Source organism: Botryllus schlosseri, chromosome 6, assembly GCF_051294905.1.
Source record: "Botryllus schlosseri isolate E-star chromosome 6, Bs_hap1, whole genome shotgun sequence".
NCBI classification, from domain to species: Eukaryota; Metazoa; Chordata; class Ascidiacea; order Stolidobranchia; family Styelidae; genus Botryllus; species Botryllus schlosseri.
Genome location: NC_137241.1, coordinates 13,752,397 through 13,775,137, shown reverse-complemented (window position 1 = coordinate 13,775,137; position 22,741 = coordinate 13,752,397). Strand labels below are relative to the sequence as shown.

At 41.1% G+C, this 22,741-nt stretch overlaps 1 protein-coding gene across 3 annotated transcripts in view; it reads left to right on the top strand.

The window, feature by feature from the left end:
- The window catches only part of LOC145440281 (uncharacterized), a 105,980-nt gene that overhangs the window by 70,239 nt on the left and 13,000 nt on the right, over window positions 1-22,741 (top strand). The window contains exons 58-78 of one of the 3 annotated variants that reach the window (XM_080317842.1): window positions 1,282-1,371; window positions 3,051-3,277; window positions 4,090-4,393; window positions 5,650-6,066; window positions 6,725-6,937; window positions 7,789-8,019; window positions 8,812-9,015; window positions 10,599-10,731; window positions 11,052-11,302; window positions 13,345-13,563; window positions 15,262-15,453; window positions 15,515-15,623; window positions 16,212-16,288; window positions 16,544-16,732; window positions 17,836-18,021; window positions 18,748-18,945; window positions 19,902-20,141; window positions 20,771-20,905; window positions 21,602-21,789; window positions 21,848-22,002; window positions 22,059-22,185. In XM_080317842.1, coding sequence (XP_080173968.1) covers window positions 1,282-1,371; window positions 3,051-3,277; window positions 4,090-4,393; window positions 5,650-6,066; window positions 6,725-6,937; window positions 7,789-8,019; window positions 8,812-9,015; window positions 10,599-10,731; window positions 11,052-11,302; window positions 13,345-13,563; window positions 15,262-15,453; window positions 15,515-15,623; window positions 16,212-16,288; window positions 16,544-16,732; window positions 17,836-18,021; window positions 18,748-18,945; window positions 19,902-20,141; window positions 20,771-20,905; window positions 21,602-21,789; window positions 21,848-22,002; window positions 22,059-22,185 — 4,085 coding nt within the window. Of the gene's footprint in view, window positions 1-1,281; window positions 1,372-3,050; window positions 3,278-4,089; window positions 4,394-5,649; window positions 6,067-6,724; window positions 6,938-7,788; window positions 8,020-8,811; window positions 9,016-10,598; window positions 10,732-11,051; window positions 11,303-13,344; window positions 13,564-15,261; window positions 15,454-15,514; window positions 15,624-16,211; window positions 16,289-16,543; window positions 16,733-17,835; window positions 18,022-18,747; window positions 18,946-19,901; window positions 20,142-20,770; window positions 20,906-21,601; window positions 21,790-21,847; window positions 22,003-22,058; window positions 22,186-22,741 lie in introns of those variants that run through there. The other 2 variants (XM_080317843.1, XM_080317844.1) reach the window with 2 other exon arrangements.

The window sequence follows — 22,741 nt, the reverse complement described above, 5'->3', positions numbered from 1 at the left end:
ATAGATTATTTCCAATTTGATGTTTGTATTATGTCTTAGCGATATGAGGCAATACCGCCTCAATCACTACTACACAAGGAAAGGAAAGGACGTAATTAATTTTTGTCCTTGATGTTTTTGCGGCATATGCACTAACTCTTGATATACATACACACGATCTGTGCATATGCATACCATGAGTGCATGATGTACATATGCTGCTGGACAAGGAATGGTGCAGATATAGCCTTGTACTGGATGTACTGCTTTCTAAGTCGTGCACCACCCGTCCATGCTATCCCAGTAATGCATGAGCGCCAAGCTAGGTGGCGAGATACCGTAGTGGTATAATCCACACCTGCAGCACCGATGGGCTGCGGGTTCAAGTCCGACCGAGGGCGACTCCAGAATTTCTACCTAAGAGTTGTAGGCTTATCTCGGCTCCTCCTCACCGTCTCGTCCGTGTAAGCGGCGTCTTATAGAAAGCCTAGTAGTGGGCCGTGCTGCATGTCGGCAGCTACGGAATAAAAATGAAGAAAATTGGCCTGGTGTAAAGACCATAGTAGTCGACAAACACTATGAATACTATAAAACAGCAACAATGTTGTTTTCATAAGTGCAAGTAGCTATGTCCTAGCTCTTTTGGGTGATATATTGCCTCGTATCGGGCTTTTGTAGCTAACACAGCGTGAAAAAAGTATCACAACTACAATTCTCGTTAATAAAATGATAAGGAGCTCAAAAACATTGGCAATAGGCTATTTGCAGGACCTCGATCACATGACTAGATACGCATAGCAATCAGAAATTGCTTAGCACGCTACCTTCTCGTCTACCTGCTTCAGTGCTAAATATCGCATAGTGTACTGTTTGATTTCTGGTTCAGCGTGCTAACCAATTTCTGGTTGCTATGCGTATCTAGTCAAGTGATCGAGGTCCTGCAAATAGCCTATTCACTGCTCAACTCAAACCTTCAAAATTGATACTCGGTATAGATTCGAGTACTTGAATTTTGATTCCCACTGCGCCATTGAACACGGGCGGAGTGATCAGGGCTTTGTGAAAAAATTGGACTCTCTTGAATGCTCAAGCTTCCTGACTAGGCGGTTGGCATAATTCAATCACCGCAAGCTTGAATTCATCGTTGAACCGTTAAGCAGATTCTAAAAGAATTTTACCATCAGAAAGTGCATATCATTAATGAATGAAGTCTTCCTAGCAACTTGAATTTATTGTTTTAATTTTACGCCTACGAGTGGGATTGCTTTCACACGACCACAATTCTTGATTTCTTTTCCTCAGGTGTTGTCTGCGTTGACCCCGGCGAGCTACCGAGATCTCAGAGAACGATCGCGAATCCGGACGAAACTTCCGAGCAGCGCAACGAGCACGGTATGTGATTTATTCATTTTGTCGATCGAACCTGTTGCTATTTTACAGATTTTAGCTAAATAGTTGTTGATACCGGTGAATTTTTCTCATGGCAAATCGAGTTTACAATCTGACCGTGTGCTGTAAGAGTGATGTTGTGTTTGTAGGCCTGTCGGTGGCGGTTTTTGGACTTTTTAGACCGGGAGTGTCAAACATACATCCCGCTGGTAGATTTCATCAGACTCACAACACATTGCCTAGTTAATGAAAAAATGCTATTATAACCAGGGCGGGCCACAATGATTCGAGTAATGAAATTATACGCTTCTTGCCACTAAGAGATGATTTGTCATCAAGAATTATAGATTCGATACTATTTCCACTGTGGATACCTTAAAACGCCATTGGTCGTAATGCAGCATACGAACATGTAGTACAAAGCTATGTAAGTTAGTGGAAATACTTATGATATCATGATCAACCCTACAGCGGCGGTCCTCAAGCTTTTTTAGACACGCCCCCCTTTCATGATATTGAAAAATTCTGCCGCCCCTTATCGTCATATCACAAAATGCAACCAGAATGCCAGCAATACCAACAAATAGCTTGCTGGCATGGAAGGTTATGACTAGGGCAAATTTTTGTTGCAGTTAAATCCGTGGAAAGTTGCATTTATTCATTTATTTTCGAAAAAAGTTGCAGAAGTTGCATTTCGACCACATTTTGCTCGGTTGACTAAAAACAAGGTCAATTTTCCGGCTCAGCTCCCAAAACACCCGTAAAAGCGTTACTTCGGTGCTGATTTACGCTGTTTCAGTCGAATTTGGCCGTTTATTTCCTCAATATCGAAAATACTTTCATGAAAAATCGAAAAAGTTGCAAAATGTTGCAAAAAGTTGTCTGAAAATGTTGGACAAGAGTTGCAAAAAGTTGCGCTATAAGATTCCTTCAAACAGCTTAAAACAGCATTCGACATATCGTACGAGTATTTAGGAAGCTGCCGGAAGCTGTAAAAAAAAGTTGCAAAAGCTGCAAAAACTTGCCCTAGTTATGACTGTTGATGAGAGAATTCTCAAATTTGAAATTAGGACACTACACAGAGCAAAAACCAGGATACGAACTACGAAGGTGAATCGCCCAGGCGCAAAATTTTTTTTCAGTCGAGTGCCCCGCTTCAGAACCACTGACCTACAGCATTGTGATACAGTGCTATGAAATAGGTATTGTCGAAAAAATACGAAAGTTTCTCTTAATATAATGTAGAACTGGCTTTGTGTCTTTGTGGTCGCGTAAATGGTACACATTTGAAATTTCCACCGCATTCATACTTTATCATAATGAGTGATACATGAATACTTGACTTGAAGCCTAATACTTGATTCATATTCAAATCACGCCATTACTCGATTTTGACGACTCTTAAACCCAACATATTTTGAGCCAAAGTTGGTGTTTTTAATAAGGATTGCGGCTTTGCAGCATGATAACTGTTTGGTGGTGATCTTGCGTCTCCACTCTAATCGCCAATATAATAACCAAGTGGTTAGGAACCTTTTTCGTCAAAGGTACCATAAAGGTCCTATAGTTTTAATTGTAATTACCGAATAGCTATATAACAATTTAAATCAATGTGATGGCGAATTCGCCGCGAATGCAGATCCAAGTTGTTATGAAATAATAACTAAATTTCCCTTTGATAGGGGTGAAATATTTTTCCTACGGGAGCCGTTTGCTGTACAAATGTGACGAAGGATACCAGTTGGCATGGCAACAAGACGAAATCACGACAGCTTGCCAAGAGGACGGGCAATGGACCGTCGATGTTGCAAAGATGTCTTGTTCGGCGGTAACGTGCGAATTCACGAAGGGCGTTCTCCACGGACACGTTTATGAAGAGTCGGATGTTGCTGAAAATGGATTTGTGGCGGTTCGATTTTTGTCGTTCATGTTTCGATATTTGTCGTATTTTATATTATCTATAGTTTGCTACAGGGTTGTAATGAAGTCACAAGGTTCCGAGTCAAGTAGAGTCATTTTCACTTCACCACCCGGTCAAGACCGAGTCATACTCTTGAGACTCGAGTCCGAGTTCGATTCATAGACTTCACTGTTCGTTATTGAGATTAAGACGGGTTCAACTCAATTCTGTGTTAAATTCCTGGGTGATATTGAAGGCCTTGAATTCTTAATATGCTCATTTTTCTCATTCTCAACATGTTTAATCAAACAGATAAAATAAGGTTTCTGCACCTATTCTTCAAGTATCGGTCCTGAAACACGTCACATGTTTTTTCGTAAAGAACAGTTCATGTGGCTCTCACTAACGAAGTTGTACCGAAAGGCAAGCAATGGATGTGCTAGATCAGTGGTTATCAACCGTTTTTAGCTTGAGTATTGGTAAAACATCGAAATTAATATGAAATGTGAACTTTTAATAATCATAATTAACCTAAATCGCAATTACGACAAATGTTGAGAACCTCTGTATTAGATGACCCTAGCTTTTCTCTTGCAATGGTAGTATTACTGAAATTTCATTGAAGAGCTTCTTGGAGGTACAGAACTTCAATATGCAATTGAATAGTATTATTCATATTGAAATGAACCCGAATATTTTCGGCTGACACTTGTCAGGGGTAATCGTCAGTAACTAGTAGAGAATTGGAAAGAACATTGTTTAGCAACAATCGTATCACAAAATATGAAATTTCATTGTCTTTTGCATCGTATTCTTTGCAGAACACGTCACTCAGAATTGAATGCAACAAAGGCTACTGGTTTTCGAAAGGCGAATACGTGAAGGAAGTCAGTTGCATGAACAACAACCGTTGGAGCGTCGATCTCAACCTACTCGCCTGCATACGAGTTGCGTGCCCCGATTTACCAGGTATAACGGACGGGACGTACATGAGCAGCGGCAACACTGCGACAGATAAGGCGTCGTACCAATGCGTCAAAGGCCACGAGCCATCACCACACGCAGAGTTTGAATGCGGTGAAGATGGCGAATGGAAGCCCGACATTTCCGGGATACGCTGTCGACGTGAGTTTCTCTAAGGCATTTGTGTCGGTTATTTGCGATTGCACTCCTGCGGTACTACAGCCAACGCTAACAAAATTAGCAGGTAGCGCTGGGAACAATCATTCTAGTACTCCAATCAGAATGAGTCAAGTCAGTCAGTGAGTCATTTATCGATATATTCACCGATTCAAAAATCCTCAAGACTGCAATAAACTGAAAAGATAGGAAGGTGTCAAATCGACTTGGGTAGTCATTGAAAGCAGGCACCCACCTGGCCTAGGCTAGGGGTTACCAACACGTGGCCCGCGAGGTCGTATTTTGCCATCTGATTTCGGATTTCGAAAGAACACTATGCTAGGCATTTTGAAATGTTGAAATTGATCAAAATATTGTTCTTATTGTCGTTTCAAAAGCAGCTATTCCCATGTGCCCAACATCACTATTCCTCACTGGCTGAAACGGCTTCGGCGATAGCAACAGCATTTCATTGAGGTAGAATCAGCTGATATGTATGGGCATGGGCATATTCCTGTGACGTGCCATGGCCCAGATACTGCCAAGACCGAGATGCTTAGATAACGGCTTATGGCTTCCCCACAAGGTCAATATCTACGAGGAGATAGTATTTTTGCTGCCACTGTTTCCCGCTAGCCCTGATATCGATTCCTGAGTCGCTGAAAAGCGTTGTCAGGTATCTCATGGTTCAAAATAACATGAAATTGATGATCATGATGTTTTTGTTCTTCAATAAAATACTACCTCTTTGGTCGTAACTATGCCCATCGCCCATATTAGAGAGCACAGCATTGTACTAGCGTCATGATTCATTATCGTGGATGCTAAAAGGGTGGCCTATCTTGTCTCGACATTGAATTTTTGCGGCCCGTGTCCTCTACGAAATTTAAAAAGGGGCCCGCGACCCGTTTTGAGTTGACTACCCCTGGTCTAGGCGATCTAAAGGTGAGGCATGTACACTGAATGAAGAGTAAAGGAAGATAATAGGTCTATAGAAGGACAAGCGACAAAATGAGGTGGCATGTGACGGAAGGCGGGATCGATATGTCAAGTTGTGGTCCGGTAAACATCGGGGCTGACTAGTATCCATTAGGTAAAAATTGGTAGGGATTCGGATTTATTTAAAAGCCGTATAAAAGTAAAGTTAAAAAGAAATGAGCCTGCCGTTTCCTTCTCGAATTCCGTTTTTTCAAGTCCAAATACAGACTTATCGCCTCCCTATTGGCGCAATGGCAATTTCACAGTTTTCTTACTATTCACAGCTGCCGAGTGTATCGTCCCATTTCCGATTCCAAACACGGACGTTGCAAGATCGTTTCCTTACGGAATATCCAACACTCCCTTGGTGTACGGCACAAAAGTCCCTATCACGTGCGAAACCGGGTATTATCTGCGTCCGCACGTGACCTCGGTCGACGTACAATGCGTAGGGGACAACAAAATCGAACCGGCGTATGTGGTACGCGGATGCCTGGAAGAGACAGCTTTTCCTTGTGGAGATACGCTAGACATTGAAAACGCCGCCCTGATCTCGGCCGAACCAAAGCACCTAGTCTACGAGTGCGACGTCGGGCATGAATTTGTGTTGGCGAACGGTTCTAGATTTCGGAAGTTTGATGTGAAGTGTGTTGACGGGGAATGGACTCCACCTGCAACGCCAGCGGCTCTATCCTGCAGCCGTAAGATAATGTGTTTATGGTGAATAAAGCTGGCGGTTCCCAAGCTTTTCTTTATCACACCCCCTAAAGGTATAGGTCATCAGCGTAGATGGTCAAAATATTCATCACTGCTGCTCGAGTGGAAGTAGAAGTGCCGTCGTAAATTTCTACCAAGTACAAAGTACCAATTTTCAAGTTACCGTAATTTTCCATGTATAATGCGCAAAATTTCCACGGTTACTGGCGGAATTGAACTAAATTTTGTGTGTAGGCTTCAATTAGGTTACCTAACAATTTTATCAAGTAGCCAGTACGATTTGAGAAAAAAAGTCTTTTTGGAAGAGCCCTACTGCGCACATTCATTGAAATTTGGGATTACCCAAAAAGCAAAACGTGATACAGAACTGCAGATCAGTCCAGTCGGGGTAGATTGTAATGCAGGAAGCATAGTTCCTCGGCATGCTCACTCAGTTAAACTCGTCCTGCAAGGGTGAATCTGTCACGTATCGCCCTTTGCGTTATCGATTTCTTGAGATTGTGAACACGGAGCATTGAATTTCCATTATTTTTGAATTTTTTTGTATATAAAATATCGGCCTTGATAATCGGCCGTCCTCTACTTTGTAAATCTCGTTTACTGACTCCAAGAAAAACTCATGAATCTCTCTGTAAATTGCAGTCAACAGCTGTCCAAGTCCTACGTTTGCGGCTAAGGTTGAATACGTCGATCCTCCTGCTGGCGGTGGTACCGTTTATGAATTCAACGACTTGTTGCTTGTACGGTGCGAATTTGGGTATGCGCACGGAGGTAGACCTGAGCTAACATACTCAATCATGTGCGGGTACGGCCAAAAATGGGTTCCGGATCCATCCAGCGATATTACATGCGAGCGTAAGTGTTTCTACTACATTCTACTCCCAATGAATTGGTGCATAGGCTGATAATCTGTGCATCTACCTTCCTTGGTTCTCAACCGGCAGTTCACTAATTATATTACAATTTTATATCTCACTTTCAAAATGCAAGAAGTTGGACTCTTGCCCTGTAATTAGAGGAATGGATGAGAATGAATGGATTTAGAAATTTGGAACATATTTTTCCGCATTTTGTCATAATATAGAGTTCATAGTCTACTGTGGACTTAGCGTCCATTACAATGCTGCAAATTGTGGACCAAACTGCTTAAAATTAAGACTTTTAAAGGAAAATTTTGTCAGTACACTCTAGCGACATAAGGCTAGCTAACAGGAAAGTCGCAGTTCCATCAAAAGAAACAGAATAAGTTGGTGGCTTTTAACAGGACTTCGCCTGGCAGACACTCCAACAGAAAAACATATAACACGTGTAATGCCAAAAAAAAAACAGCAGCTAATTTCTCATTTCATTGAATATTGGTATAACACATGCAGCATTGTGTATGTTCAAAGTGACCATGACCTCTATAGTACGACACGATTCAGGAAAATATATTCCAAATGTCTATGTGACTTTTAAATTTGATGTTTCATTTCTCTAATTAATAGTCCAGAGTCAAATTGCATTGTACAATTGAGATATGAAATTGTTATAAATGACAGACCGAGAAGAAAGTTCACGCGGGCCCGTGGTCCAAAACCACTGGCCTATGGTATCATGCACGTAAGGTCATTGCTAATTGAGCAAGTGATTATGAGAACATATCGAAACGCTGAAATTAATAGGAAAAAAGGCAGGACAATGGCGTGACATTGCTTTTTTTGTAGCTGTCCGATGCGGCGTACCGCCTGTAATTCCTGGTTCAACCGCCCTATACGGTTACAAGGCTGGTGAGCCGTTCATAGCAACCAAACCTAGCGATTACGGGAGTGAGCCGAGATTGATTGTCTACTCATGCAATGCAAACCGTAGCATAAATCGTATCTTCGATATGCTGGTAACGTCGTGTGAAGGCAACGGGAAATGGTCTTGGGACCCTGCATTGTACCGGTGTTCAAGTGAGATATTTACACTCGAAATGGCTTGGTTTTTTTCTGTTAGTTACATGTATTTGAGAGGGTTACCGGTAAATTTGGCACTTAACGGCCTCTGATCCTAACGTACCCCAATACCTAACACCTATCCCCAATCCTAACCTAACCGTAACTCAGCACTAACTCGTATAGATTAAGACATACCACTAGCCAAGTGCCATATATCACAATTCACACGCAATATCTCGGATGACTCCACTACTAGATCAGTTATTGAAAATGTATTCTGCTACCATGATACTGGGGTTATTTCACCCAGGTAAGGTGATAATTTCACTGATGAAAATGATACAAACCGATCACAAAACTACATTTTACTATTCAAAATCCAAATTGTAGAAAGTAGGTACTTCTACCCAAAAACTCTTGAAGTAAAACTACTAGGTGAACTTGCTCAAGTGTTATGGGTCTCGACTACTGCCACTTTACCTTGATAATTTTTGAGGCAAACTTACTTACTGACTTTTTTTTCGGATTCACTGAATAAATTGTTAGGTTGGTAGGGAAAATGATGCACACCAAATTTGGCTTGATTCCAACTGGTAGATGTGAACGCAAATGAGTTCGAAAATTATGAATGTATTATAAAAATAAAATTTTAGTTTCACTTGAAGTAGTTTTGACATGTCTTGACTGCTACTTGTAATTCAGTATAAATTCGCAACATCACTTCGAGTCGAGTACGAACACTACTTTGATCACCTCTGTTTGTAACACTGCATTGTGATGTCATCAGATTTTCGCTGTATGTTGTAGTTTTCAAATGTGGATTGCCGGACCAATACAACTTCACCACCGTAACGATGGAAGCGTCCGGTACGGGTCTGCAACGGGTGCGTGTCAGCTGCTATCCAGGTTACTGGATGAACGTGAGCCCCACTGAAAAAAGAGATTTCGGGACTTTGGAATGCAGCGGGATGGGGAGATGGAGGGTTGTAGATTTTGTCAACCACTGCGAACGTGAGTTACGAAATTGATACCTTTATGACAGTGGTTCTCAAACTATGGTACGCGAGCGGGTCGGCGACTTCTAATTGTGTTCAATTGCTGTCATTTGCAGTAAGCCATTATAAATACACACAATGCACAATTACAACAGTTTTGCAGCAATTTCACGATGATATCATTGAGGCACGCCAGATTCACATTAAAAAGAACCAAGCATCCGGTGATATTGGATAGCTAGACTACTAGGGCTACCATACTAATGCATCAGTGTTGCGAGGAAGATAAATGTTTTTCCGGCTCTCTGGTTAGCATACTAATGCATCAGTACACCAAGGTTGATAAATTTGAACCATGTCGAAACCAGAATACATAAAGTATGGATTCATTGCAATTGAATATGGGGGAGAATGTCTGCTACTGTGGTTCGTATGAAAACCGTTTTTAACGGCTTAACGCGACCTCAGAATCCAACCTGTTGTAACGGCACCTGGATTAAAGAGAATGCAGAAAAAAGAATTGAGATCTCTTACCTCCGCGTGTTGGTTCGAGGAAAGGCTTTCGGCCATCAGGTGGCCGAGATAGTCCAATTGAGCGTGGACAACGGACATATTCTCTATTGTGCCATGAATAATGTCATACTCAATGTTCCCTCTAAGCTGCGCAAATGCGCAGTGCTTTCGCGGTCTCTGCGCACAGAAAATCCAAGTTGCGCACAAAAAAATCCGATGTGATGACCTTTTTTATAGCCGTTACGCACTGTTATCCAAGGGTCTGCGCAGTGTGCGCAGACCCGTCAAAAGTTAGAGGGAACACTGGTCATACCCCATATAAACAATCTTGTATACAGGAAACAGCTGTGTCTATCAAATTTATTCTGCTTTACGTACCATTCATTGGCATTGTGGTGTATTCACAGCGCCAATTACTAATAATACTGGTACATATGACTGAAATTAGAGATTTGGGATGTAGGTTGTACATGGTGTCGCAAAACAACAAATTAGTGGTACGAGACCAGAAAAAGTTTGAGAAACACCGCTTTTTGCGGGTACTCTTGTGGTGTCGGTCGTTGGACAATCATATATCTTTATATATATACATATATATAGATACGAGTAGTATCCAGAGACGGTTAACGTAGCTATCATTGTTAATCAAATCCAGATAGAGACATTCTAAAATCCTGACTACTTGAGTAGGTTTCTACTGCTTTTTCAGAATAATACTCATGCAGGTTTTTCCTACTCGCACTACTTAAATTTAAACTTAAACTACTGAAGCTTTCAGGCAAAACTAGGCCCAGAATACTTGCTTTTAACTTAACCTGGAAATCGCTATATCTACTTGTATTTTGGTATGTTTTGTTGCAAAGGGCTCTCTCAATACTGTGAGTGTGACTATTCTGTTTTGGGAAGCTGATGGCAATCGAGGACTTGAACTTTATGTAAATGTTATGTACATATAATGCCATGTTAACATCCGTCAAGTGCATTCTTCTAGGATTTTCTTTTTGCTATTTCATTCAAGTATGAAATATTTCGAAGCGATGGACAGTTGAAATTATCTTTGTAACATTCTATATTTTGGCGTTGCAGCTTTGGTTTGCCTCCCTCCGACAGCTACTGTGGACGCAGTAATGTCGACGGCCACAACGTACCCGTATATGCGCAGAATAAAGTATACATGCAACAAGGGCTTGTGGTTTTCGAGATACCGAAAAAATTCAAGGTATGGTCTTTATTTGATTATTGACATTTAAATATATAGAAGCATTGGTGTATTCTCGGCAATCTTTTGGTAAATGGTTCTATATAGTTCAATCCATTACTGCACCCTGCACAATGTCTTTGTTATTAACTGTGAGGGTGCGAGAAAAACTGTCTGGGAGCCCTGCGATTGTGTGTAAACTACAAGGATGATGGTATATTGGTATCTGGGAAGTCTCTAACTAACAAAGCTATCATATGTTTATTGCGAGGACCGTGCTTTTAATTTACCCTATATAATTTCCACATCCAATGGTATTTTTAGAGTCAGTTTGATTTCAGGATATCAGTGTGCACGGCTACCACCTCCTGGCATCCAGAGGAGTCTATAAGATGCGAGCCAATAACTTGCCTGCCCCCGCCCGTGCTGAAGCATGCAATGTGGATAGGATCCGGGATATCCCTAGGCACTACTTTGGTGTACAGATGTCTTAAAGGCTACGTGTCAATGGACAGCAGAACACGACTGGAAACAAAATGTGAAGAAGACGGGCTTTGGCACCCGGATCCGTTGATATCTTTCAGCTGCATTGGTATTATGTTGTCTATTCCTGCTTCCTTCATTTTTATGAATGAAATTGTCATGATAACCGGCGAGATAGCCCCTTTGCCGCGTTACCTGGATACAGTGTGAAAGTTGCACCGATTTGTACTGTTATTAATTAGTAGGGCAAGTTTTTGCTGCACTAAAATCGTGAGAAAGTCCCACTTATATTAATAAAAGTTACATTTATAATTTTTTAGAATTATTAGGGTATGAGATACTCGAAAAGTCCTATTGTATAACCCAGGAGTTTAAGATTTGCAGGGTGTCTGCTTTCTCCATTTCTTTCTTCAATTGGTCATGCAGACATTTATTATGTTCTTTAGGTTTGAACCAACATGACAGCATTTCGTCAGCTCTGTCAGAGCTATCAAATTTTGTACTTTCCCTTATTCTGACCGCCAAAAATTACATGACGCAATGCAGAAACTAATTTCCGGAAAAAGCCCATATAATAAGTCAGATACTACTCCTCAAGCCCCGTAGGTCTGGAAACTTGACCCAAGGCTTTGCAGCAAAACTAATTGGGGGGGGGGGGGGTTCGTTGGCGACTTCAACAAAATCAATAGACTGAAAATGTGATCCAGTGATAATGTAATTGTCGATGGTCTCGCCTAGCCGTCCGTCAAATGGGGAAGAACCTCAATTTTAAATGATACTGAATCAATCAAGCGATCCATTTACACATAGTTCAGGCACTGTCGTGCTTGACTGGAGTCGTTGAACTTCCAGCTTGCACGCCACTGCGTCATAGATAACATTGAGATGCAGCAAATCAATCACATAGCTCTTTGTTAACCAAATCAGAGAAAAAACCATGCTAGATGTAATTTTATGGCATGTTTTTTTTTAAATCACTCTTTTACATTTTTCGCAATACTTGATAAAAGTTGCAGTAAAAAGTAGCATGAAAAATTAGAAAAAGTTGCAATATAATATTCGAACAAGCCATTTGTGGTACAGAACTTCAGAATAACGCGAAACAATAACTTCATATTGTTAATTTATTCACTAAAAGCTTTTCGACTGACCCTCATCAGTAGCAAACGTCAGTGATAGGGTGGATCAAATTTGAAATGTAAGAACTATTTTGTGTATTTTGTGCCCGTCTACTAGTTGTTTGTTTTTGTTATTATTACGTCATAGACACAAAATAGTTCTTACATTTCGAATTACTTGAGTACTTCATTTTCTACTTCAGTTCAATTCAAAGTAGATTTGATATGACTTTGAAATCGCTACTTGTACTTGTAATTAGGTTGAAAGGTACAAGTCTACAAAAGGAGTTCGTGTACCATCTTAAAATAGTACATTGAACGCTCTCCTATTTGAGATCTCATTTCATGCTGATGACGTCATATATTGTGATACGATTGTTGATTTACAATGTTCTTTTCAATTCTCTATTAGCTGCCGTCGATTTCCCCTCACGAGTGACAGCCGAAAATATTCGGGTTCATTTCACAATGAATACACTATTCAATTGCTTATTAAAGTTACTTTAGTACCAACGATGGCTACTTGGACCTCCTCTGGTGATCATTGACAGGTGGAAATAGGCTGGGCACTGTCATTGAAGAACAATAGGCCTTAATCTTAACTAACATAATGCACACTTGCGCTAATCTGCACGCCTAGTCACGAAAACAAATATCTATCCATTACACATCTAATACATTATTATAGAATACCAGCGCACAAAATAAACTGTGCGTCATGATTTTCACACATAACAAAATGAGTATAATGAATATTTGCTTTTATTGTATGTATCGGATCTTTGTCTTGTCATCCAGTGAACCCATGAGACTGTTTCAGTTAATAACCCCATTCCTCTAAAAACTAGAATATTCCCCGAAAGCCTCTTGCTTATGCCATAGCATTGGTTACGTATCGGCTGGGATGCATCCATCTGTTCATTTGTTCTGCCTTTCGAACGTACGTCAACTTTGCCGTGGCCAAATTCACAATTGCCAACCAATTGTGTTTTCGCAATCCGAATTTTAAACGGGTACCCCCCAATTTCGACAGACTTAAAGTGCAAACAGCCCCGCGCGCTTTTCAACCTGGATGAGGCTAACCGCGTTGAGCTGGGGCGTAAGGATACTTTCGAAGAAGGCGATACTTTCCGGTACAGATGCGCGAAAGGCTACTGGATCACCGAAGGTTTAAAGAGACTGAAGGAGATCGACGTGACATGTCGGGACGGTGTCTGGAATCCATCTCCGGATAATATAACCGGATGTAGCAGTGAGTAGAGAGTGTGTGAGGCTGATTTGCTGTGATTGTGATATTTAGCCGCGTTTTGCCATGTTGTAAGTAGAAAACGACGTTGCACATTTACCCCTTATGCCTTTATTCACGGAGAACGTTCTGGTAATATTAATTAGTTTACGATGGTCTGGTAATACTTTTTCAAGCCACGACAGTAGCGTACTCTTCAAACCAAGGCTGTGGAGTCGGTTCACTCTACCTCTGAATCTAGACATTTTTGTTATACCGACTCTGGCAACTCTACACACTCTGATGCCAAATATTTTTTTCATAGAACTCAGACATTCCTGTAAATCTAAAATTATACATGTTAGTGCGTTTTTGTGATTGTTATTGTCGACTTAATCAACCATTGTTTGTAATTTGAAATATATTGCGCCCGCAGAAAGAAACCAAGTTTGGGAGAGTCCGCCTGCGTCAAAAACTTGCTCAAGTTCTCGAACAACAACAACACTTTCGAGTTGCATTTGCGAACGTTTGATACGGTTTTAAAGTAGCTGGAGCCAGAGTCAGAAAGCATTTTAACAAACTTCAACTCCAAAAGGTGTTACAAAATTTCTAGACTCCGTCTCCGTCAATGAAAATCAAACGAAACCCGCTCTCCACGGCCCTGCTTCAATCCACTCGTTTTTTTTTTTTCTATTGAAATAAATTTGGAGCGTAATTCCGAAGCAGGGCTTGAGAGTAGGTCTGGGAAAAATCGAGTACTTTCGTGACTAGATTCTTAGTCGAGTGTCCCTCATTACCCGACAAAAAGATGAAAAGAGCAAGAAATAGCTTCTAAAAAGGACTGAGGAAGAAATAATAACATCGTAGAAGACTGTGGCATCGGATTGGTTGATGTTGAAAAAAACACCAGATCTTTTGACACCACAACAGTATGGGTTACGTGGAAAATTCATATATGTACTTTTTACGCAGTAACACAGAAAATAATGCAAGTTCTACGTCACATTAAAGATGATACAGTACTTTGTTGATCATGCCTATTCCATTACACTTTCCGGCAATAAATGCTGTGATTTGATCACTGATGTGTCATTTCTACTAATATATGTGGCCTTATCCAACTAGTTTCACGTGCTGCGATATGACCTATGGTCGTCTAACAGCCTTCCAAGGTGGAAAATAGCATCGAAATTATAATTCTCGTTGATAAAATACCTCTTAGTGGCAAGGAGCGTACAATCTCATTACTCGAATACTCATCTCTTACTACTCGACTGGAATCATTGAAATTAATACTCGAATCATATTCGAAAACTCGAATCGTTGCTCCCTCTAATTTTTGACGAGTCTGCGCACACTCACCAACTCACTGCGCAGACCTTTGGACAACAGTGCGTAATGACTAAAAATAGGTCATCACTTCGGATTTATTGTGCGCAACTTTGATTTTCTGTGCGCGGAGACCGTGTCAGCACTGCGCATTTGCGCACGCGCGCAGCTTAGAGGGAACATTGATTGCGAGTCGTGAATTTTCTCTCGCATTTGCGCAATGATTGATTCACTGCATTACTGACATTCGCTGCAGATGAGATTCGCTCTAAAACCTTTTAAGGAATAGAGAAGAAATATGAAGTTATTGTTTCATTTGTTTACTTGTCCTAAACAATCAATGGTAATACTCAATTTGGATGAATTTCCTGACTCTTGGCATTTTACTCTACACAGTCGTTGTTTGCGATATTCCACCGCAAGTATATGGAGCCCGGTTGGAAGGGACCAATCACTACTACAACGACAAGATAGCGTATCAGTGCGCTAGAGGCCTCCATTTCCGCGAGTACAGGCTGAGGACACTGGAAGTTCGTTGTACCCAAGATGCGTTCTGGGTGCCCGACGTGTATTCTTTGAAATGCTCAGGTGATCCCGCGAGTGTTGTGTCGAATACCGACGAGTTTTACCATGGCGAAATCTGTTTTAGAGGTTCTGTGCGGTGATGTCGCTATTCCTGGCGCTGATCGATTTGGATATGGGGCCGATATAGACTCTGCCACCATATTCCGGTGCCCAAGATCCTTGTGGCTTGAAAGGTATTGTAACAGATATTTGGAGCTCAATTATCGCAAATGTAGACTTGTACACAATACTCTTCACATTTATGGCGATTTTCAGTTGACCCTGTCCATTAGCCTAGCCGTCAAAGCTGTAAATGACGGCGAATTCACAAAATGAAGGACATTTAGGCGTCCTCTGAGGACATTTTCAATTTCCTGTAAAAGGGGAAGATATGGTAACCCTACTAACGGCGCAATTTTCAAAAATACCCAGTCGCTTTATATATTCACCCATGAACGGTTCTATTTTTCATTGTCCAAATAGTAGAAAGTCAGGAATTAAATTTTAAAAGCTGTAAAGTGGAAGTACGTTGATAAAAACGTAACCGCTTTAGTAAGTAAGTAATGCAGGCCGGCAAAGCCCATTTGAGTACTTTCAAAAATTAGACACACTTCATTACTAACCACCTCTGGTAACAGAGGACGAAAGTCTTCAAGGGTCGGAGTACTCACCGTGTTTATCGAACCGAAGCTCCACCAGAGGTGATTACTTGGAGGTTATAAATTATTGCAGGCAATTATCGGTATTGAAATGTGATACATTCATTTCAAGTTTTTGTGCAGGGGCCGTATAGAGATCATGACGAAATGTGGTGAGGATGGTCGTTGGGTGCCGGATGTCAGCAGCATGGCTTGCACGAGTAAGTTTTATGCTGCCCGTTATGAGAAAGTGGAAAGGACGTTATATTTGGCACTCGTTAAATCTTTTGACTGCCTCATCATACTGTTCAGGACAAGCGCATTCACAAAAATGAAGAAGATACATAACCTTTAAAATTTTATACAGTATGAATTACGTATGTAAACAAGCGCATCAGCTTCAGCACATTAACACTCACGAAGGCTTGATGCCCATATATTTGATTGAGCGTGTATCAAATTCGTTTTCGCTGCAGCCGTTTCGTGTGGGTCGCCCAACCTGCCCCACGGTTATCCGTCAGCGAACGACTTCTTGTATTCCAAAAAAGTCAAGCTGGTCTGTGCAACTGGATACTACATGGTACCTGCCGTGGCTGTCCCGCCTGAGGTGACTTGCAGCATTGACGGGACTTGGTATCCGGATCCTGCTGCATACGCTTGTAAACGTGAGTGCCGCAATAGGTTTCACTATGCGGTTTTGTCGATAAAGTAAAGAATTCTGTATAAAAGAGTTTTGCCTCAGTGACATTTTTGAACCGGCCGCACTATACAAACAATTTTTTCCGGACTTCTGAAATTTGTTAAACATATCAAAGAGCGGGGCAAGATCAAATACCTGGGTTAGTCGTTATTAAACTTCTAGTCAAATATTATAGTAATCTGGTACCACCTATAATGATTTATAAGAGAAATAATGACTTTGAAATATTAAATATGTATGTTTATGCGGCCGCAAGTAGAATATTGCCAGTTACACGCCATCCGAGATCATTTCCTATTTCTTGGTTGTGAAAATGAGATGTTTAAACTATATTTTTCGGTGATAAAATATTACGTGACTCTAAATGTTACAATTGATACTCGACTTCAGTGATTCCAGTAAGCAATAAACTAAGCAACTGACATTTAATTTTTTGGGGGGATTTTTGTGTGAAATTACGGTTTAGCGTTTAGTAGAAAAAGAAATTTAGAAGAAATTTAATTTAAAGATATATGTATTATATCTAAAGAATTCAATCATAATTTTTTTGTGGGTAGGAAGTATGCTATGACCTGACAAAGGGGTACGAGCAGCAAAAAAGGTTGGTGACCTCTGCGACAGGTGTAAAAATTAGACATCAACCACTTTATTTTTTCCCCACATCATACTTTGGGTTATTGTAGTCACAGTACATTAATTCTGCTGGCGTTGAATTACTAGCGTTTATCACTGTAATTTAAGAATGATATTTGCGAAGGCATTTTTACTACCTGGGGCATCGCATGTCAAAGCTCAATGCGGCCAGCTATTTTTCAACGATGATGATACATTAAGCACCGATAGGCCTATCTTGAAAAGGGGAATGATTTTATACGGCAATATTATCTTTCACAAACCCATTTAGTAAATTATGGATAGTGACTGATTCAGTAACTGAACTTCCGGATTATTATGGAGTCCTCTGATATTCTTGTTTTGTAAAGTGGGTCACTAAATAAGAACAGTGATTATGTAAGCTCGAGATAAATAGAAAGGTAAGATTTTGAGATTTACGTCTGATGATTTCAGCGGTCGAATGTACGGAGCCGCCCTACATACCGCACGCGTCGTTCTACGGCGACTTGACGTACAATTCCACGCTTCGAGCCACTTGCGACGTGGGATTCTTCTTCCGAATTTCCGTGAACAGAATCGACATGGAGTGCGAGCCGGACGGCACTTGGTCCGAGAGTTTCAATAACATGAAATGCGTCCGTGAGTGCGTTTGTTGGACGACTGTCTACTATTTTAGTCGAATTTACCAGGCAAATTAAGTCTCGTAATGGCCGGAATCGTACTGTTTGTAAAAAAAATTATTTTTTAAATTGTCTACAGTGAATTTTAGAAGCATTCTGAGTGATAATACTTGCAGCCATCCTTCGTCTAGTTTGTCACCAATTTATTATTATTCGCCACATACTGATTCAGGACGATCACCCAGCAGAGAGGTTCCCAAATTGAAGACAGCAGCCCGCGATGAGTATCTACTGAATATGAAAAACAAATACCGAAATCGACACTAGGTATTCCACAGCATGAGAGTGATACTGGCCAAATCCAAACCAAGAACGGATAGCTTAATTGGAGCGAAACAAGTGCGCCCATCCCATTAAATTAAACGCTTCCGGTATTCGATAGTTTTTGCTTTTTCTTTCATTGCTGCGGTTTTAGCATTTTGCTATAGCATACCTTGATTTTTGTAGGGCCACAAAATATCAAAACAATTGCGAGTGTCTACAAGGCAGAGTCTTAGAAAAGTTTAGGAGCCACTGATCTGGTCTCCTATATATTTTCATGCCCACACTACCACTGAAATACTAGTAACCGGCTGAAATTGTCAAATTCGGCAGCCGTGCACCGTCTTGCTCGACCCAATTTTGTTGCCTATCCACCGTTAGCTTCTGAAACTTCACTTAGTACATCCTGTCATTTTGGTTTCAGCCATCACATGCAGCTCCGTACCAAGCATACCGTCAGCGACAAGCGTGGTGGTGAGCTTGGTAGAACCGCCCAATTACGGATCCAAGATCGTGTTCACGTGCAGCGACGGTTACTGGATTTCAAGGAATGTCTTTTCAATCGAGGTCCGATGTAACGAGACCGGCGTTTGGGATCCCAATCCGGACGTGCTGTGTACTCGTGAGTAAACTAGGAATTCTTTTGTCATATGATTTGCTCGTGGCTGAAAATGGCGATGTATATTCGTCCGAAAAGTGGCTTTTGAACTTACAGCCTACACAGAGGTGGTCAAAGTAATCAGCCCTGCTACTTCGGTAGAAGTATCAACATCGTTGGGTTATATTTTTTATCTGAACAATTCACACACAATGTACAACGCGATAAGACACAATGTGATGTCATGAACAGATAGGAGGATGTCGAACGACGCGCATCAGTAGCGATCCTTTACTCTAACATCCACCTCGGCCTAGAGTGCCCGATGTCACAGTTCTTTTCGATGTTGATCTTTTTTGAAGGCGCGGCCGTACTAGTTCTACTAGTTCTTTCCATTCCTTGTGAGTGCTTTCTTTTCGTCGGGTCTTTTGCTGGGCTTTTTTGTCGCCGTAAGAACGGCAACGCCGGGGGAAGAGGGGCCCAGATAAACCTCCGACGGGAATCGAACCCGATCTGTCAGATTGGTGGGCACTTATCCCCCACCAATAAATGAATATATAAATTTCTACTCAATTACGAGCAGGAGTAGCGATTACAAGGACATATCAAAACAATTTCAAGTGGGTGTAGAAACGTAAGTTCTGGTAAGTGGTCCAATATGTAGTATAAAATGTAGATTTGGCCGAGCGGTCGCATGCTTTTAAGCGGTAACCGGCTGTGTCTGCTTTCAAAATTTCTGGATATATTTTCCCTACTATTGCAAAATGACAAACAGCACTATAAATCGGTACAATCTTATAAGATACGTACGTACACAGGCTATTCCATGCGGTTCTTGGGACAATTTCACTCATGAAAATGATCCCTAGACTACGTCTTAAAATTGGAAATGAGAAAGTAACCAGTTTTACCTTCAAAACACAACGTTTGAGTTGCCAGATTTGGAAAAGCAACGCCATCACTTACTTTATATGTTTCAGCTATCAGCTGTGCGAGACCATTGGTAAAGCAATATGCAATAGCACATTTGCCTGAAGGAGTCCAAAATACTTCTGAATACGACATGGGCATAAGTATCAGATTCGAGTGCCTGCCTACGTACTGGATATACGCGCGGTACACGGTCTTGGACTGGGCTTTTGCCGGGACCACATCTGTCAACATTACGTGCAATAAGAGAGGGGACTGGCAACCGCATGATCACACGTTTACCTGCGCTGGTATTGGCTTCGTTTCCATTTATTGATTGATTTACTTTTATTTAACATTCGTAACTGGGGGTGTATCACTGAGTAGAATCCTATCATGATCTATACGCAGTATACTAGATAGTATAATGTTACCTTGGCAGAATTAAAATTTTTGTTGCATTTCATTTGAATGCACGTGGTGTAGACGTATGCAACTTGATTGAAGGAAATGGCCTAGATGCGTTAGTATTTTTTGCGAATTCAACTTGAAAGCTACATTGCCCGGTGGCTCACTCACAACAAGTTAAAATGTATAAATGTGCTACCAATTCTTTCAGAAAATGAGGGAATTGTACACTTTGTACAATAATTCACTAGAAGTAAAAGGTAAAAGCAGTTTTAAGTCCATCCTATTCGTGTGAATAAAGCAAGTGCAACCTACTCACGTTCCTAGTTTGAGCAATATCTGCATTTTCCGGTCATACATTCAGGGTGTTGGCATTTTCTAAAGATTTCATCATTGCAGTAAATATCTACCTAGTGAGTATATATTGTGAATCCAGTATGGATCTCACTGTTCGCACAAGATATACCTGATATATATATATACTCTCTTATATGATATATCGATCTGACCATTACTGCCTGATGCTTTGCAGCTATCAATACCCAGGGCACGCCTTCAGGATTGTCCAGCGGGATGTCTTTACTCAATATAGCGAGTTCGAATTGGAAGCGTGCTTCGAACAGTTTATCAAACCATCCATACGCAAGACTAGCAAAGAACGGTATGCGTATGGATCCTTTTCATTTGCAGTTATATCTAAAATGTGCCTGATATAGGAAAGTTTACTTGATGCGGCTTGCTGTTTGTTTGTTTTTGTGGTATGTATGGTGTTTGTCGACTACTATGGTCGTTTTTTATTCCGTAACTGCCGACTTATAGCACGGCCCACTTCTAGGCTTTTCGGAAGACACTACTTTCGCAGATGAGGTGGCGAGGAGGAGCCTAGATAAACCTCCAACACTTGGGTATAGGAATTGTGAAGTCGACCTCGGTCGGACTCGAACCCTAACCCATTGGTGTTGCAGCCGCGGATTATACCACTACCCTATCTCGCCACATGCAGCTTGCTGTATTTTTCATTTAAGCTATTTTATTCGTACTGTTTTGAATTGAATAAAATTTTGATGGTGCAGCCTGCTATGTCCTAATCATGCACATTGCCTCAACCACGTATGCTCTCTATGTCATTACTATGCCCTTTCCGTTAACAATATCGACTAGGTTCTTAGCCACTGGAAGATAGTTAATGAAAAATACCTCAAGTGGAACGAAACACCAATGCTACTCAAGTACAATAATGAAATATTTCTTGAAAGAGTTGACACAGTCTCCGACATTCCATATTGGCAACATTGAAATGTTAGATGCACAAGCCTCCTCTCGCCACAGTGGCGTGCAAGCTTACCGGTTCCGTACGTCCCAGGATTGTCCTTTTGGATTGACGGATCATCCCAATACAATCCCAAAACCATCATCCAACCTTCGAAAGCGTCCGATCAAAACGCCAACCGAGCCTGGGACGGCAAGGAAGACACATATTGGACACCGGTTCTTAACGACGAGAGGAAATACGAGTTGACTATGTCTCTAAACGGCTTGTTCTACGTCGAAGTTTGTTGACCCAGGTCCCGGATTCGACCTTTGACGATCATCTCTCGTCAATTTTTAGAGGTTTCAACTACGGTCCCAAGCTGTGTTTCAAGTGGAGGCCAGCCCGGTTTCGGACTTGGAGCTGTCGTTCTCCAGGAACGGCAATGTTTTCGCGGAGAAGCAATCGCTTGTGCTTCGTAATGCCGGCGGGAAGATGTCACCTTACGATACTACGTACTAGCGAATGTGTTAGCTGGTATTTTCGTTACCGACTTATTCTTGTCTTCCAGTGTGGAGTTGATTAGAAGCTTGAACAAGACTGTCGACGCCAGAGCCGGAAAGACAATGGTTGTCGATAAGAATCGCATGTCTGTATTCTTAACTCCTAGATTTTCGTTTGCCGCCAAATTTGTGAAGGTAGGAATTATTATACCTGTGACCGTACTTACGTACTTGGGCTTGACATTACTTCCAGTTTAATATTTTGGCTACTGTTTATTTTTATTAACATTTTTACAACCTGATTATCTAGTGACGGTGTGCTGGTTTTGATACGTGTGTGGTCACAATATTCAACTTCCTAGGTCATTTTGATCATTCCCATCTGATGCCAAATGCTACGCATGCGTTTTCTTCTCTGTCATCGCTCGTGGTGTCTGTTTTTTATGTATTTCGGTTTGATAAATATAAAGACTCTCTCTCTCTCACACACTTTATTCTGAGAGAAAGTGTGATAAAGTTTTGAACCATTGCACCTGCCAGTCTTGATAAGATGTCAAGCTATCATTGTTACATCCCGGCAAATCGATTTTTTTTTACGTAATTTTGCCTAAAAGAAATGGAAGTAGTCTAAAAACGTGTTTGTTTTCATCTCACAACATCCATTACAATGATTTATATATTATAACTGGAAGACTTTTCGACTTGAAGAGATATCGGCGCACGAAATAGATTCAAACAGATTTTAAAGTAA